Source organism: Phoxinus phoxinus (assembly GCF_949152265.1).
Source record: "Phoxinus phoxinus genome assembly, chromosome: 6".
In the NCBI taxonomy this organism is placed as follows: Eukaryota; Metazoa; Chordata; class Actinopteri; order Cypriniformes; family Leuciscidae; genus Phoxinus; species Phoxinus phoxinus.
The window spans coordinates 22515483-22531823 of NC_136881.1; the positions used below are offsets into that span (position 1 = coordinate 22515483).

The window sequence follows — 16341 nt, forward strand, 5'->3', positions numbered from 1 at the left end:
ACGCAGCCCCAGTTCAAAATTGTCATGCCCTTTACTCGCTAAATTCCCTCCGTCTCGTTCACTCGGATGTACGTAATTTCTTACGTTGTGCACACTACAGGCAGAAACTTCAATGGACTGAATTGGAACGTCGTTGATTCATTTCATATGACGAATGTTAAATAGAATTCAGGGGGGGGGGGGGGGGGGGGTGATGATTTTTCTATCAAAGAATGCAAAACAATAAATATTACTCTCATGAGGGCAATTTATACAACAGAGATGTATCAGTTAAGCACAGCTATTAAGAAGCAGTCTCCTAGATGCAGACAGCTGGCAGAGAATGTGCTTTATACCAACCATTCCAAGGACACAGCTGGGACAAATGAAAGAATATTTTTTTCCCATGAATTAGCTCTATTTTGCATGCTAAGAGCAGGATACACAAGCACACAAATTCATGGCAGAGTTATTTAATAGTACCCCCAACTGATTTGATGCATGCAGAAATTCACAAAACAGAATTTGAAAAGACAAAATGAATATTGTTTTTCTATTGATCCTCTTTGTAGGCTACTATTTACTTAAACTAAAACAAAACTCAGCAAAAACCACCTAGGCCTATAATAATTATTAAAGTATGAACACGAAATAGCCTAATAGGCTATTAAACAAAACTATAATTGTACCTGTATAGCTAACACAATGGGCAAACAAATATCTGTTGTCATTTTATGTAAGAATACCCCAAAAATGGCGTTTAAACGCGTAAAACAAATCAGAAAAAGTAACATTAGACACTTAATTTAAACGCAACAACAGGGTAGAAAACGAACTGCACTGACTCATCAAACATAGCCTACCATGTTATTATAATTACTTATTCGCAGTAGTGTGAGGAGGAAAAAAAACAAAACGCGTCTCAAAACGATAAGAATAGAAGGAAACGTTAGCGGAGTAAACGCTAATAAGAAATTATGGAGAATGCACTGACCATCATTCACTCACCCATGTTGTGTTCTCTGCGTTCGGGGGGCGTTAGTGAAAGTTCTGCGGGTGTACTTTGGGGTGGACAAATGTGTTGCTCCAGTTCGGGACCATTGCTGCGGTGACGTCACTATTTTGGGGTACTAGCACGGGGCCACTATTTTTTCCATCAGCACAAATGAACTTTACTGCTAGTAGCCTACCATCCATGAGTCATAAGCATATGATTTGAGTGATAACCCCAGGATGATACTACATTTACCATAAACTGAAATTACTACAGTTCCACATTGAAAGGCCAATTAAGAGAAAAGCTGTATTGTTTTTGTTTGTTTTTCTATTTAAAAAAAAGAAAATGTATATTATATGCACACTAAACAGGTGCAATGTTTAGCATTTCATGTTGTCGTAAACTTTGGTACTGAACTTAGGTGGAGAGTTCAAGGAGTACAACAGAATATTTAATTGCCGGATGCTCAGAAAAAAAACACCATGGCAACCAGAAGGCAGGCTGGGAACTCTATTCAGTTTTTGCCATTTGGCATTATGCCAGCACGGCAAACAGAGAAGCTGCAAATTTCTCAGATCCTGATGCATGTGGAGAAAATGTCAACACTTTTGCAAAGTACATGTGGTGGTTATTTTTTAAAGACAATAAGAGACCGTTTCCAGGAGACCAATTATCCCTATTAATTCTCACAATTATCACAATTAACACTGATCAGTTCTTGATCAGTGTTGGGTAAGTTACTCTAAAAAAAATTAGCTACTAGCTAGTATTTTACATCTTCAACTGCAGTACTAATTACTCTCTTTAAAAAGTATTGCATAACTTTACTCCCTTACTCCATTTCAAGGGGGAAGTAATTCAATTACATTAAATTATTACTTGGTAATGAATTACACCAAACAATGTTTTTAGATAAGTTAAAAGGTTCTTCTTTAGGTTAAGTTCTTTACTAATGATTAGCATTATGTGAAGTATAGTTAATGTAAGTTATTGAGCAAAACAATGAGCAAAACCTCAACCTCACTGGGAAAAAAAAGTTCCATTTTAATTTGTTTTAATTTAACTTTACTTGAATGTGATGTTTGTAGCCACAAAATCAGAGACTCCTCTCCCAAAATCTATTCAAAAGCTGTATTCGTTTTTTATGTAATCTCCTGAAGTGGATGTTAAAAACAAGTGTAAATGGACAAAATAGCTGGGGTTTTTTTTTTTTCATTTGAAGAACTCCAATCCAAAAGAGTATCATTATTAAATACACCATACAAACTGCCACACCCACACGTTTAAATGCAATACATTTATTAATCAATCAAATCTTATTAAACAATGACATCTTTGCATAAAAAAAGAGAATTATGCATGTAAAAACTTCACCAGAGAATAAGCCAGCAAGCACTCTCTCAAGTGTTCATGTGAGATGCAAAAAGAAGAGACAGACAAAACACATTAACCAAAGACTGTGGGGGAGGCAATGACCTAGTTAGGGAGAAATGACTACATGAGAAGAACAGCACTGAAATCTAAGCAGTGTCTTCCTCGTTTACGTACATGAGAAACGTAAAAAAAAAAAAAAAATTAGAACAGTGTTGTCTGTGAATAACACTACAGACACATGTACAGATTCCCTTTAAAAGAAAGTGAGTGTAACTGGGGAGGATAACGCTTTATTATTAATTAAATTCAGAGGCTTTTACTGTTCAGGTCTTCAATTGAATATTTATTAAATGTACTCTCGAAGTGTATACATCTATATCCGTCTGTAAGGATCAAACAAGGGTTTGTGTTATAAATGAGAAAGGTCCTCAAAGATGCTGATTTGTTACAACACTTCAGTACTGTACTGTACAGTACTTCAGGTTCATCATCCTGTGATGTTGTGTCAGGCTATGATGGAGGTCTGATCATCCTACAGGTTTAGTGGTATAACAGGCCAGTACTTGGGCTGTTTTTTGTCACAGTTGCGATCAAAGGTGAGCTGCATGGCTGTTTCCATGCCCTGAATTTTTGCTGCATCTTTACCATACAGCTTCTTCATTTCTGCGGTCCTCCTCTCTCCCGGACGCTCTGAAGGAGGCAGGCTGCTGCGCCAGGAACCTCTGTGTAAGTCTTGGTCAGCCAGTACATAAGAGTCCTGCTGCTCTGCCTCCATCTGCTGTTGTTTCTCTACATGGCAGAGAAAGAAGAATTGTCATAAATAGGAACATGACTTAAAGCCCATCTTTCAATTTAATTGTTTAACTTAATTTATACAGAATCAATGTCAATTTAAAAAGACATACATATGTTTTTACAACACCCACGGGCAGAAATTAAGAAAAAAAAGTGTACCTATATTCTAAGCTAGGCCCTTTACCCAGAGAACGCGTCATATGACGTAACGACAGGCAAACATAGGCGCTGCTGCACTGGTTCTCAGTGTGGGTATACGTAGTCTGAGAGGTGGTAACAGAAAAAAGAGGTTGTCGTTATCGTTATCGTTATAGTTGAGTAGGTTTGAGTTGTCACAATGGTGAATTCTTGTGTTTGTTTTGGATGCAACAACTCCAACTTGTCTGGCCATAGGGTCCACCGATTTCCAAACAAGAAACAAAGATTTCCGTGCTTGGATACGTTTTGTCCAGGTAAAGAGAAGCAATTTCGCTGCCTCCTCGGTGACAAGACACACGGTGGTATGTGAAAAACACTTCACACCGGACAGCTACAACCAAGGAGTTCTCATGGAATTTCGCATGGGATTTTGACAAAGAGTGGGTTAGGCTGGCAAATGGAGCTGTGCCATCGGTGCATGCAAGTCCACCAGCAAAATCTGGCGGGAGTGAAGAGTCTAACGTTAACGTTAGCACTAGCAGAGAATCTGCGCGTCGAAAACGGGAGCTTTGCACAGTAAGTCTTATAATACCTTATACAAATTGTTGCATTGAAATGTAGCTCTGCATGTCATTTCTGCAAATGTATTTTTCTTGACGTTATAATGGATTAGTCTTGGCATGACTTTTGCTGACTGTAATGATAATAGCCTTGAGAAGTTAGCACCATGAAGGCACGAAAGCCCGCCTAGCTGCCGTCAGCTTACTCTTGTTACGTTAACCCTGTGAGGCTGCACATGAGCCTCCTAACACTTATTTTATTGAGCTAATAAGATGATTTTTTTGATTCATTGTTCATTGTTCCCGGAAGGAACCTTCATAAAAGTCAAGCAGGTAATGTCTTATTTGTCAACTGTCTGTGAGGAGCTGAATTATAGTCTGTGAATGTACAGTATATATATTCACTGCCTCATCTTAAAGCGGCTTGAGTCTTAATCTTCTCTCATCTTTCAGGCCTGCGGAACTTGTGGTTATGAGCGTGACTGGCAAAACCAAGAGAAGGTGTATCAAAACATGCCTGCAAACTTTTAGCGTTTCAGCGGTACCATCCACTTCTCAGGTTTGCATGGCTACTCAGACCATCAGGATGCTGAAGCTGTTTGGACTGCAGTGCATAAGTCCCAGCACTTTTTTCCGCCATCAGCACTATTACACTATCCCTACCATCGTGCAGGCCTGGAGGAATGGGCAGAGGGGGATCATCAGGGAGTTGAAGGAGACTCTGGGCTGATTGATCCTGTCTGGTGACTGCAGGTAGAATAATCCAGCTCACGTCACTGATGTAGAACAGGTCAGTGTGTTTTTGCATTAACCTCTAAATGTAACTGTTTTTGACGTTCTTAGATCAGATTCTCCTGGACACTGTGCCAAATATGGTAGCTACTCCTTGATTGAGGATTGAATTAACAAAGTTTTGAATGTTCAACTTGTCCAAGTAAGTTGATGTCACACAGAAATCTTGTGTCTGATTTAGTTACTGATATTACTGTTACCGTTCAGTAATATCAGTTGGTTTTACAGAGCTCAGAAGTCCCAAGCAGCTCTTGGTGTGAGCTAGAGGGTCTAAAGTGGAGTATGCAGTTCCTGATGGACCAAGACATGCAAGTGTCTGCTCTGATAACAGACAGAAATCGGCAGGTAATGATGCTAGGAGAGTTCTATATAACAGACTTGTTTTTTGTAGTTAAGTTCACTTTTCTATAATTGCTCTGCTCTGTTCGTCTGCTCTGGAACAGGTATACAGAAAGCACTGGATGCTGCTGCAAAAGAGAGGGACTGAGGATCTGAAGCTGTGGAGGCCAGCCATTATCAACCATCTCTACTAGACCGCAGCTTCCACCCCTACAGGAGATCCAGATAAGATGCAGGCAAAATGGCAGAGTATGATAAATCATGTACAGGACATACATGAACACAGCACTCCTGCATTTACCAGCTGCACACATCCAGCGTTGGAAGGAGAGGCAAGAAACAAGGAGTGGCTGGAACCAGGTACAACATAGTAGCCTATGTTAAAAGATGTAAAATGTTTTGAGGCTAAACTTTTTTCAGTGCTTGTTAAGTTTAGTTTGGTTTTATCAATACGTAACACCATGTATACTAATAATTACTTGTGTTATAAAATGCGATAGACTACATTACAGAATATGTTTTATTCAGGATCACCAGCAGCCACTAAACTGAAGAGTGTAGGAAAGCACTGGTAAAGGATATTCGACAATTGTTGCTTCAGCATCAGATATTTTCCCTGGAGGCCTACCATTCCCTCATTCTGCACTTTGCTCCCAAACACACTGGCTTTTCTTTTCTTGGGATGTACAGCAGGTAGTGTTATCACTTAAAAGTATCGATAGATACTAATAAAATTAGGTATTTCTTTTAATTTCAGGATATTGCAATACTTTTGTAGCAGGTAAATTATGACAGAATGAATATGGCTAAAAACTAATGCAGTCTTGTATAGCAGACCAAAATGTTATTGATTGATAACAGCATTACATATTGTTTGCAAAAAAATAATTGCAAAGTTGAGTCATTGTCTTAGACCCATTTGAACTGAAAACATTAAAGGATAATTCCGGTATTTAACACCTTGAGTCTATATTGTAGTTTGTTTTGGATGAACAAGAGTGGTGGACAACACACAGTCGAGTTCAACTTCATATTACAAGTAACAATTAATGAAGGTTTTGTTTGTTTATTTCGCTTACTCTCCCGGAGCACAGTTGCTCTGCTCGCTAGCCTTATGAGAAACGGAAGCGAGCAAAAAGACTACATCGACCAAATGTAAACAGCCCCCTTTCCGTTTCCGGTAGCGCATTCATATTAACGATCACTCAGTCCTTCAACAGAATTCAATGGGATTTTACAAAATGACGAATAAAACACGACAGAAACTGTATTTCGCAACACTTTTTGTTTCTGGAACATCAACTAACATCACTAATCACTCGGTGAGTAGCACAGTTTTGAAAACTAATGTTAAAGGTTGTTTTAATGACATTTTCGGACATGCCCATTGACTCCAATGTTAAATGGGTCCATGGCCAATTCTATTATAGTCAAAAACTTGAGAGAGGAACCATTGTCAAAAAAAATTTGTCCACCACTCTTGTTCATCCAAAACAAACTACAATATAGACTCAAGGTGTTAAATACCGGAATTATCCTTTAATGTCATAGCCTGGCTAACGCCAGACCTAATTCTCGTTGAGACTTGGGTCTGGGAACCACATGTGCATTTTCTCGTATTTGAGGCGTGGTTTACGAATGCCCGGCGCCGTTTATTGGGTGCTAAGAATGTCTATCAAATGCGCCTGTACGTAGCTCATAGCCAATCATTTCCATTATACCAGATGACGTATGTAGAGTGACAGAAATTAGACAAAGAAGAAGACGATGGGTAAGATATAAACAAACTGCTTAGTTGTATCGCATAGATGTCGTCATCGTCTTGCTGCTCCCTCCCCGTTCTGTGATTGGTTCCCTAGATGAGGCGAAAATCTGGTCCATGGTATCCAGACTGCCTTTCAGCGTGAATAAAATCACGCTGCGCAAAGGCAGTATGGGGAAACCCAGGCTATTAATGTCATGTATTTCTGTTGCATTTCACTGCATTGGGTTAGCTTTGGAGACCTAATGTTCTATCTACTTATCTCCTACAGACTTCTCTTGGCAGCCCTACATTTTAATAGTAATGGCAACAGATGTAGCTCGAACAAGTGAGGGTGAGGCACGCTACGCTGTTCGCTACCCGCGGTAGCGATATAAAGTGTTTTAATTTTCAAGTATATGGTGTAAAAACGTCTGAGTGCTGCCCTCTTCAGGTTAAACGGAAAGCTCCTGAAGTAGATTGCAGTGCCAAACGCTGGTCTTCCTGCATGGACTCCACCACCGCAGCAGCGTCATGATGCGAGTGAGCATATATTTTTTAATCACAATTTATGTTCCTTCCTATTAGGCTAAAGTTAACCCTCTGGTGTCAACAAACGTAAAATTGGTCATACCAAAATTAACCTAAATGCATGGGTTTTAAAATTTTGATAGTTTGTTAGCGTTTGCTATGAACATTAGCCTAATTTAGCCATAATGCTGATATTTTACCACTCAGAGACTGGCCCCATTCTCTCTTGCATGGCTGCTTCTCTAGCATCGTCGGATGCCGATCGCGATGCTGGAGTTAAGACCGCAGTTTGAGCCAGCGGCTCGAATTGATATGGCTCTGGCCCTGTGTCCACAGACAATTCAACATCCTCCACTTCAGGTGAAGGTGGGGGAGAAAAGTCCTTGACTTCAAATGGCCGCTCTGTTGCAAAGCTACTTGCGTCACTCCAATCACTCTCCATTTTAGCGAGTCTGACAGAATCCGTCACTGCGGGCCTTATGTGCACGCCCCCACCACATAAAAACATATAGGTGAAAATTATTTTAGTTTTATTACATTATGGTAAAAATGTCCTGGAAATCAATTTAAGGGAGCAGAATGCTGATGAGAAAATTTCTTCAGGATACTTTTTTTTTTTTTTTTTTACCAGACAAGTAATTTTTTTAATTGGACAAGCAAATGGCCGATTTGTTTACAAGCACATAACAAGGATTACTGCCGAGCTCTGCAAAGATGGATACTGTGGTTATTCCAAATATGTGACCCTGGACCACAAAACCAGTCACCAGGGTCAATTTTTTAAATGATGTATACATCATCTGTAAGCTGAATAAATAAGCTTTCCGTTGGTGTATGGTTTGTTAAGATTACAATATTAATATTGGCCAAGATACAACTATTTGAAAATCTGGAATCTGAGGCTTCAAAAAAAAAATCTTAACATTGAGAAAATCTGGAAGTTGAAAAGCCTATATATTTTGCCATTCAAATACACTATACGCAGTTGTTTTTTATATTTGTATTTAGCATTTAGAAATAGAATCACTGTCATATTCTATTGTCAAACAAGCCATTACTTTAAATATAAGATCACATACCATCAGATCAGTATTTAACAATGAATATTCCCAATTTTATTTGCAATTAATCATTAGGGTGCATATCTCCTTTAAGCAGGCTTAATGTGTAAAACAGATGGCCAGTGTACAGAGACTGCATGGCAGTGGGGACATTTTGGGACCTGGTTCCTCTCAAGCTCTCATCCATCAGTTCCTCACATAAAATAATAATCTAAGCAAATTAAATTTGAGAAGAGAAGACTTTGGGTTGTCTGTATAATCTTCAGTCTGTTTTTCTAATATTTTTGGTACCCAACTCTGTCCTGATTCTCATTTCATATTGGTCTTGGGTTTTGTTCTGCTATTATATTATTTCAAATTTTTGTTACTTTGCTTGCTTGGATTATGAATTTCTCTGTCACAGTGCTTTATGTTTTATAACTGGTTGTAGTTATCAAACACATCATTGTACGTTACATGAAGAGGCTGAGTTTTATTGAGGCTGAAGTTACTGTTTTATTTAGAAGTCCATCTGTCTGTGGTATAACTCCTTATTTGTCACTCAGCTTATCCAATACAAATCTATACTATAGTACCAAGTACATCAGGATTTATGGGAAGTGTTCCCGGTCCCAGCTGATCTAAACTATGCAGCCTCACATGGAGTTATAGAAGTCTATAATGTGTTATGTGTATGCTAGGCCAAAGAGATGTGTTTTTAGTCTAGATTTGAACTGACAGAGTGTGTCTGCTTCACGGACAATGTTAGGAAGACTGTTCCAAAGTTTTGGAGCTGATAGGAAAAGGATCTACTGCCAGCAGTAGATTTTGATATTCTAGGTATTATCAACTGGCCAGAATTTTGAGATCGCAATAGACGTGAAGGACTATAATGCGTTAAGATCTCGTTTAAGTACTGGGGAGCTAAACATTTAGTCCTTTGTAAGTAATCAGCAATATTTTTAAATGTATACATTGTTTAATAGGCAGCCAATGCAGAGTTGACAGAACCGGGCTAATATGGTCATACTTCCTAGTAGTGTTGTCACGATACTAGAATTTCTAACTTCGATACGATACCTTGAAAAATATCGATATTCGATACCATTTTCGATACCACAGAGAAAAAAACTGCCACTATATTAAGGGGGTATTTTTTTTATTGAAAGCTAAATATAACAAGTCTAGAACATGACAATGAGGTATATTTTACATGAACAAAAATGTCTGTTAATATTTTTTAATTGGACCAGGGCTGACCCCATGACCCGTTGTATTTGTATAACCTACTGTTATCAAAGATTAAAATATAGCCTACTGTAACAAAAAAGCACTTAACAGTATCAAATTGGAGGATAGAGTGTCAGTAATGTATAATAGATTAAACATTAAATTTTCAGTTAAAGGCATTTCATTATTGAATTCAGAGATGCCATTGTCTAGCTGTTTAGTTTAATTAATATCTGTGTAATCAAATTGATGATAATCGCTAATGAAGGCAAATTGCAGAATTAAATAATAATTTTCTGAATAAAGTTAAATAGGCACAAGTTAATTTACATTTGACCACAGTTAAAATATTTACTTGTCTAAGATTCCTCAGTCAGATTATGTTAACTTTAAGAATTACGGTGAAAAAACGAGACAACACAGACTTATTTCAACAACAATACTAGGCCATCTTGGTTAATGTTTCAGAAAAGTTAAAATGAGAAGAGTTACAGTGTTTCCTTTAGGATTTTTTTAGCAGTGGGGAAAGGTCTGTCCAAACAACAAACACCCCTGATGCTGAGCGTAGCCTATGCTTGCTAAATGGTACCCCTGGAGCCTGTTCCTTAAGTCTGTTTTCACCTATACAATAATTTAAAAAAATGAGTGATGTGAGGGATTATTGATTGTCAAACAATCTTTTGGGTGCCCGCAGCCCGCTCGCAGTGTGAAGCGCGTGTCTGCGCTATTCTCCGACTCCGACATGCCCGCTCGCGGTGTGTAGCGCGTGTCCGCGCTATTCTCCAACTCCGACATGCCCGCTCGCGGTGTGTAGCGCGTGTCCGCGCTATTCTCCAACTCCGACATGCCCGCTCGCGGTGTGTAGCGCGTGTCCGCGCTATTCTCCAACTCCGACATGCCCGCTCGCGGTGTGTTTTTACGCGTGTCCGCGCTATTCTCCGACATGCCCGCTCGCGGTGTTCTTTATCAATCAACCAAAGCCGGTCGCGGGGGCGCCGCCCTCGCCATCTTTCCATTCACTTCACTTTTGCTATTTAACCAGAGCGAATGAGACGAGTGCGTCACGTGTGGTGTTTGTCAACGCGCCTTTGGAGAGAAGTGAAAGTGACCGCTCGGCTAGTATCGATACTTCGGGAAATTAGTATTGGTACCGTTCAGATATTTCAGTATCGATATTTATCGAAATATCGATATTTTTGACAACACTACTTCCTAGTTCTGGTAAGAACTCTAGCTGCTGCATTTTGCATTTCTGCTGCAAATGTATAGCTAATGTTCCTCAGGTCTGAACAGAGCTTGAGAAATAAAGATTTTAAGCAACACTTCTGTTGCTTGGAATAATCTGCTAAATATCTTAAAGGTGCATTAAGCAACTTTTCATGTTAAAAAATACCCGTTTTCTAACCCATACATGCTTAAACAATTGCCTGATGGGCTGAATGAGCCCTTCTCTGATCACTGAGATTGTCTCTATAATCCTGTAAAGTAAAATAAATAAGAGGGATTCGGGCCGGAATTTTAGACTGGGCGTGAAGTCATGCGCATTCACGGCACACTCACATAGCTATGTCTGGCAGGTTTGTGTATTCGCCAGCATTCTCCGTAGAAGATGGATTGTAAGAGACCTGCTTGTAGTTCATTTCAAACACCAACGCAAACTCCACGCAAGATAAAAAAAAGAAAACTTTTGTCTAGTAGTGCAACCAAAAGGGCCAAATTGGACTAAGATGAATAAGACGAGAGTAAACATAGGGAAGGCTTTCAACAAATGGAGAGATCTCCGGTCTGCTCTAGGGCTCAAACGGGACATAACAAGACATTATGATTGTAAACAAAATATTTGCGGCTGAGGGCTGATGCTCCTTTGGAACAGCTCGTGCTCATGCAAGCGTGCGTGTGCGTATGCTCCATGAGCGTGCACATCTCTGGCTGCAGTTTCGCTTGCCGCCAGAGGTGGCATAGTTCTGCAAAAACTCAGAATCTTGCGCTATGCACCTTTAAAGTTGTCCATGCTCCCATCACTAAATTAATTAAAGGGATTTCTGTTTTATCCACAGGTAAATTGTTGCTGACTTCTTGACCAGAGCTGAATTTCCCAAAAGCATTGTAAGCCTTAGTAGATTGTAGCATTATTGGGTATGATAAACTTAGCCCACAATTCTTTTTGTTGAGAAATGTAGCCCCGGTCACTCCTTGTACAGGATTTTTTTTTTTTTATCTCAATGAGTTTTCAACCTTACTGTACGTTCACACCACCGCCGGCGAGAGCGGCAAAATTCGCTCTCGCCGCCCTGCCATCGACGCTGTGAGATTCGGGGACTCTCTGGCGCTCTGACGTAGATTTTAGAATGCGTGATTTTTAAAAAAACTTTATTTAAAGGAGCCGCAAAGCAAATAAGAAATTAACATACATCAGTATCCTATTTTGTGCATACTGACTACACGTAGGGTATAAGTTAACCTATTAAAATCTTTTAAAGGTGAAAGTAACGAAACACCAACAATTTCATACACCTTTTTCCATTCGTCGTTCTTTTTATTAATGTCCCTGTATGTAAACAGGGACACGTCGTACAATAACGGGAAACCCGCAACAGAAATAATGAACTTTTCCTCCATTTTGCTTAGGAACTAATGTGGTCGGAACCAACGTTTACAGGATTGTGTTGTGTTCTCTGGTATCCTCTCAGGCGGAGGACTTCTACATTCCGATTGGTTGCCGCTGGTTGCCGCCGCATAGCTTATTACCATAAAGTTGACAAATTTCAACTCTTCTCGCCGCTCTTGCCGTCCAAGACGCGCCGCCCTCGCCGGAGCTCGCCGCCGGCTCTCATTGAAAATGAATGGCTTCTGGCCAATTTGACGCTCTCGCCGCACACGGTGTGAACGTACAGTTAGTCATTTTTATTTAAAAAAATGTTTTTATAACTTAAAGGTCCTGATTCTGAAAGACGCCATATAAACATGAATTATTATTATTATTCAATAAAATAGCTCAAAAGAGAGAACATACGCCATGTTCCAGAATGAAGCAAATTAAAATTAAAATAAGTCAGTACAAAACAGAAAAACGAAATGCATAGATCAGTTTTAATAAAAGTTTCTACATATGCGGTTAAACACTTACTGAGTTCCTGCTTGTGTCGCTCTGTCTGGGCAAAGTATTGTCGCAGCTCTTCTGAGATGTCCATGTTGCTGACGTCACACTCAATCTGGCTCTCATCTGAACTCTCCTCCATCTCACTGTCTGAATCGGTGGTCTCATTCTCCCCTTTTTCTTCTCTACCTGTCGTTCTGTCTCTGTTATTGTTCCTCCAGCTCGTATCTGCATGCCAATCTGAGTAACGCTGCATGGTAGAGGGGCACATGGAATACAGTGCCTGGAAGTGCCCAACCTCCAAAGCTTTCCTGTATGCCTGCTTGTGCCTCTGCCGCCAGTTCATGGCCTGCTGGTAGTGCTGCCAATAACGGGCATAAACTGGATGGGCATACCACACCTCTCCATCACCCTGACTGGCCTGTAACATAACAAATGCTGTTAATGTCTTATGAGTATAGTGTGCTTGGAATTATCACTCGGTGTTAAATTTAGAAACAATCATACAGCCTTGAATGACTATCATATTTATCAAATAATTATTTTTGACATTTGGAAACATTTTACAATAAGGTCTTATTTGGTCAAACTAGTTAATGCATTAACTAACTTGAACTAACGATAAACAATATATTTGTGCAGCATTTACATTTGTGAATGTTAGTTAAACGTTATGTTAGTTCACAGTGCATTAACTAATATTAACAGATTCATACTTTTCATAATGTGTTAGTAAATGCTGAGATTAACATTAAGATGAATAAATACTGTACTATATTGTTAATTGTTAGTTCCTGTTAACTAATATAGTTAACTAATAACAAATGAAACCTTATAAAGTGATAGTAAATTACAAAGAAGTGTAAGACCTACCATTATAAAGAGGCGACAAGTAAATGGAATCTATTTATGTACCTGTTAGAAAGAAAGGTTTATTTAAATTACGAGTAAATATTTATGTACTCATTATGCAGCAGTGGACAGAGAATAATTTAGCGATAACACATGTAAAATTAAGTGAGTTACCTAGTAATTTCGAAGAAAGGAGCAGAAGTACTCTTTAAACAACAACATGCGTATTATAACCAATAATTAAACGTATGTATTAAAACGACAGCATAATTTAGTTGTACTTCTCACTACTCATATCGTCCCCTGACATGATCAGGGAGAGGAGATGGCAGGCTGTCTGTCGCAGAACAACTCGATTACGTCGACCACGTGCATGTAAGCCAATTCTTCTTCTTTAGTGGTTGGCAGACCAACTTAAATGGTGCATTCCCGCCACCTACTGGAGAGGAGAGTGGAGCGCATAATCGCTGGGAAGTTGGTAAACAATAAAATGAATGAAAATTGAAGTCTCTTAAATTCTATTGATCAGTCGTTTTTATTTTAAGAAAAATAAAATAATTCATGAAATATTCTTGATTGTTTTGGGCCATTTCCTAACAGAACCTGAAGTGACAAGTTATTTATTCCCAAAGAAAAGCTTGAATTAGTTGAAATCTTGCTCTTTCACACAATAGCCTAGGTTACATGATTCTGCTTGACCACATTTGTCCCAGTTTCCAGTTTCATGCTTCCCCAGACACTGATTTCACTAACAATGTCCAATAGATAGGCCTATGCATTCTTGAGATTAAAACGTCTTCTTTCCTGTTTTTCTTGAATGTGATGAAAGTTCCACTATCCCTTAACCCTTTTACTTCTGCTTTACTCATTGATATTAGTAAATGTTTCAAAGCCTGTTTAGCCAGATGGTCTACCTCTTAATTTCCTTTCACAAATGTGATGGTACCCACAAGTTTACTGTAAATCCAGATTGTACAATCCAAAATAGACTCTGCATCACTTCAAATATTATAATTGTCTTGTTGATTTTCCACTTAAGCTTAAAACTGAAAGGGAGTCTACTCTGTAAAAAATACTGATCATATTGGTTGTAACCTTACTTCTATCCACTGAAGAGCTATGAATATTGCTATTATCTCTGTAGTAAAAACAGATTTATTTTTTGATATTTTGACTTGTGGTATATGTAAACTGCTGCTGCTGTTATTCCAGATTCAGGATCATTTGAGCCATCTGTGTATATTTGTACTGTGGTATAATAATTAGTTTGATTAATGTATTGCTGCACTGCTATGTAAAGCCAAGGCGGAATTACTGAAGTTGCCACAGAAGAGGCAATATTGCACTCTAAAAAATGCTGGGTTGTTTTAACCCAATTTTGGGTCAAATATGGACAAAAATTAAAACATTTAACCCAATGGCTGGGTTTGTCCATATTTGACCCAAATTGGGTTAAAACAACCCAGCATTTTTTGTACACTTAATATTATACTACATGCTAGTACAGAAAAAAACAATTGGAGGACTGAAACTATTGTCCAAATCAATGATATTTACACTCTAAAAAAGAGTTGTTTTAACCCAATTTTGGGTCAAATATGGACAAACCCAAACGTTGGATCAAAAATGCAATTAAAAAATTTAACCCAAAAAACAACCCAGCATTTTTTAGAGTGTGATGTCACTTAATCCCATATTCTGTGCCTCCTCATTGGCAGCCCATCCAAAGCTTGTTATTTTTTTACTACCAACAATCCTTCAGAACTTTCTATCCAACTATCCAGTATCTTTTTTAACTTGAGCCTTCAAATTTCTTGAGGCATTTTCACCCATCTCTTATACTGCTGCAACATATTTAATTGCCTCAATCTTTAAAAGTATAGTGTAGATGCAGAACTATACAAGATGCGCCTGCCAAACACTTCAAATTTATTGCTTTTTTTTACATTTGTCTACCATTTTCTTGAAATTAATTCTAAAATTCAGCTTTGAATCCATCCACATTCCCAGAAATCTGATTACTGACAATTGTTCCAGTTGTTGTTCATACATTTGAATATTCATTATCAAATTGGTTTTCCTTTTTGTAAAACAGATCACCTGAGTTTTTGCTAGAGAAACGGATACCCTGCTCAGTAGCCCAATTCTCTACTTTTTTTAACAGCATTCTGCATACACATCTCCACATTCCACACATTGCGCCCCCTTTTCCATGGTGCCCCGTCATCTGCAAGGACCTTAATAAATTTATGATCCAGTTGTACATTATTCTTTATATTTCCATACTAACATTATAAGGGCAACCCAGGAAACATTATAAAATAATAAAATAACCCCATGTCATGGGACCTTTAAGTTAAACTTAAAGGTAATGCTTTATTTCTTTTACTAATTGCCTCACTAAACTCCTCATTCAACCATGAGATGGCTTTTCTCCTGCCTTCTTTTTACCTATAAAATAAATATACCAATAGAACACTTGAATAAACGTATTATTATTATTATCAGAGTTTACAAGATCAGGTTCAGTTCCATGCTAATTTTATTTACTCTATAAGCTATTCCACCCGAAAGCTTGTTACTAGCCTATAGAACATGTTAGTTTATAAGACAGTGTATATGTTTTAAAGTATTACAGTATTTAATAAGCTACTCAATCAAACTAGTAAACACAAGTACAATCCAAGAATATTTAGAATACTTAATTATACTTTTTAGTATATCTCGATCAACAAGTATAGGCCAAATATACTTCAACTTTTCTGTCAGTATAAATCAAGTTAAGTGCAATTTGATGTGTATTTCTGAGAAGTAGGCTACATAAAGTATATTTCTGAGAAGTACATACAAAGTAGACTGAAAGAATACTTTCTTAT

At 38.3% G+C, this 16341-nt stretch overlaps 2 protein-coding genes across 4 annotated transcripts in view; both read right to left on the minus strand.

Annotated features, from left to right (window-relative positions):
• Positions 1-1183, minus strand: part of gpm6ba (glycoprotein M6Ba) — a 77615-nt gene extending 76432 nt beyond the window's left edge. The window contains exon 1 of one of the 2 annotated variants that reach the window (XM_079614695.1): positions 988-1162. In XM_079614695.1, the coding sequence (XP_079470821.1) occupies positions 988-991 (4 nt within the window). In that variant the 5' untranslated portion in view covers positions 992-1162. Of the gene's footprint in view, positions 1-987 lie in introns of both variants that reach the window. The other variant, XM_079614697.1, reaches the window with a different exon arrangement.
• A 904-nt stretch (positions 1184-2087) lies between these two features.
• On the minus strand, positions 2088-13903 carry gemin8 (gem (nuclear organelle) associated protein 8). Of its 2 annotated transcripts, XM_079614703.1 has the most exons (4): positions 13640-13903; positions 13487-13528; positions 12644-13034; positions 2088-3139 (listed from the first exon to the last, which is right to left on the minus strand). In XM_079614703.1, the coding sequence occupies exons 2-4, from the start codon at positions 13487-13489 to the stop codon at positions 2883-2885; spliced, it is 651 nt and encodes a 216-aa protein (XP_079470829.1). In that variant the 5' UTR covers positions 13490-13528; positions 13640-13903; the 3' UTR covers positions 2088-2882. The 2 variants fall into 2 exon arrangements, with proteins under 2 accessions (XP_079470829.1, XP_079470830.1); XM_079614704.1 differs by lacking the exon at positions 13487-13528 and having other exon boundaries at positions 2255-3139; positions 13640-13859.
• Between the last annotated feature and the right edge of the window lie 2438 nt (positions 13904-16341).

Excerpts from the sequence above, each read along its gene's own strand:
- gemin8 (XM_079614703.1), bottom strand. Across the intron at positions 3,140-12,643 it reads GCGACACAAGCAGGAACTCA|AGAAACAACAGCAGATGGAG; the intron begins GTAAGTGTTTAA and ends TCTGCCATGTAG.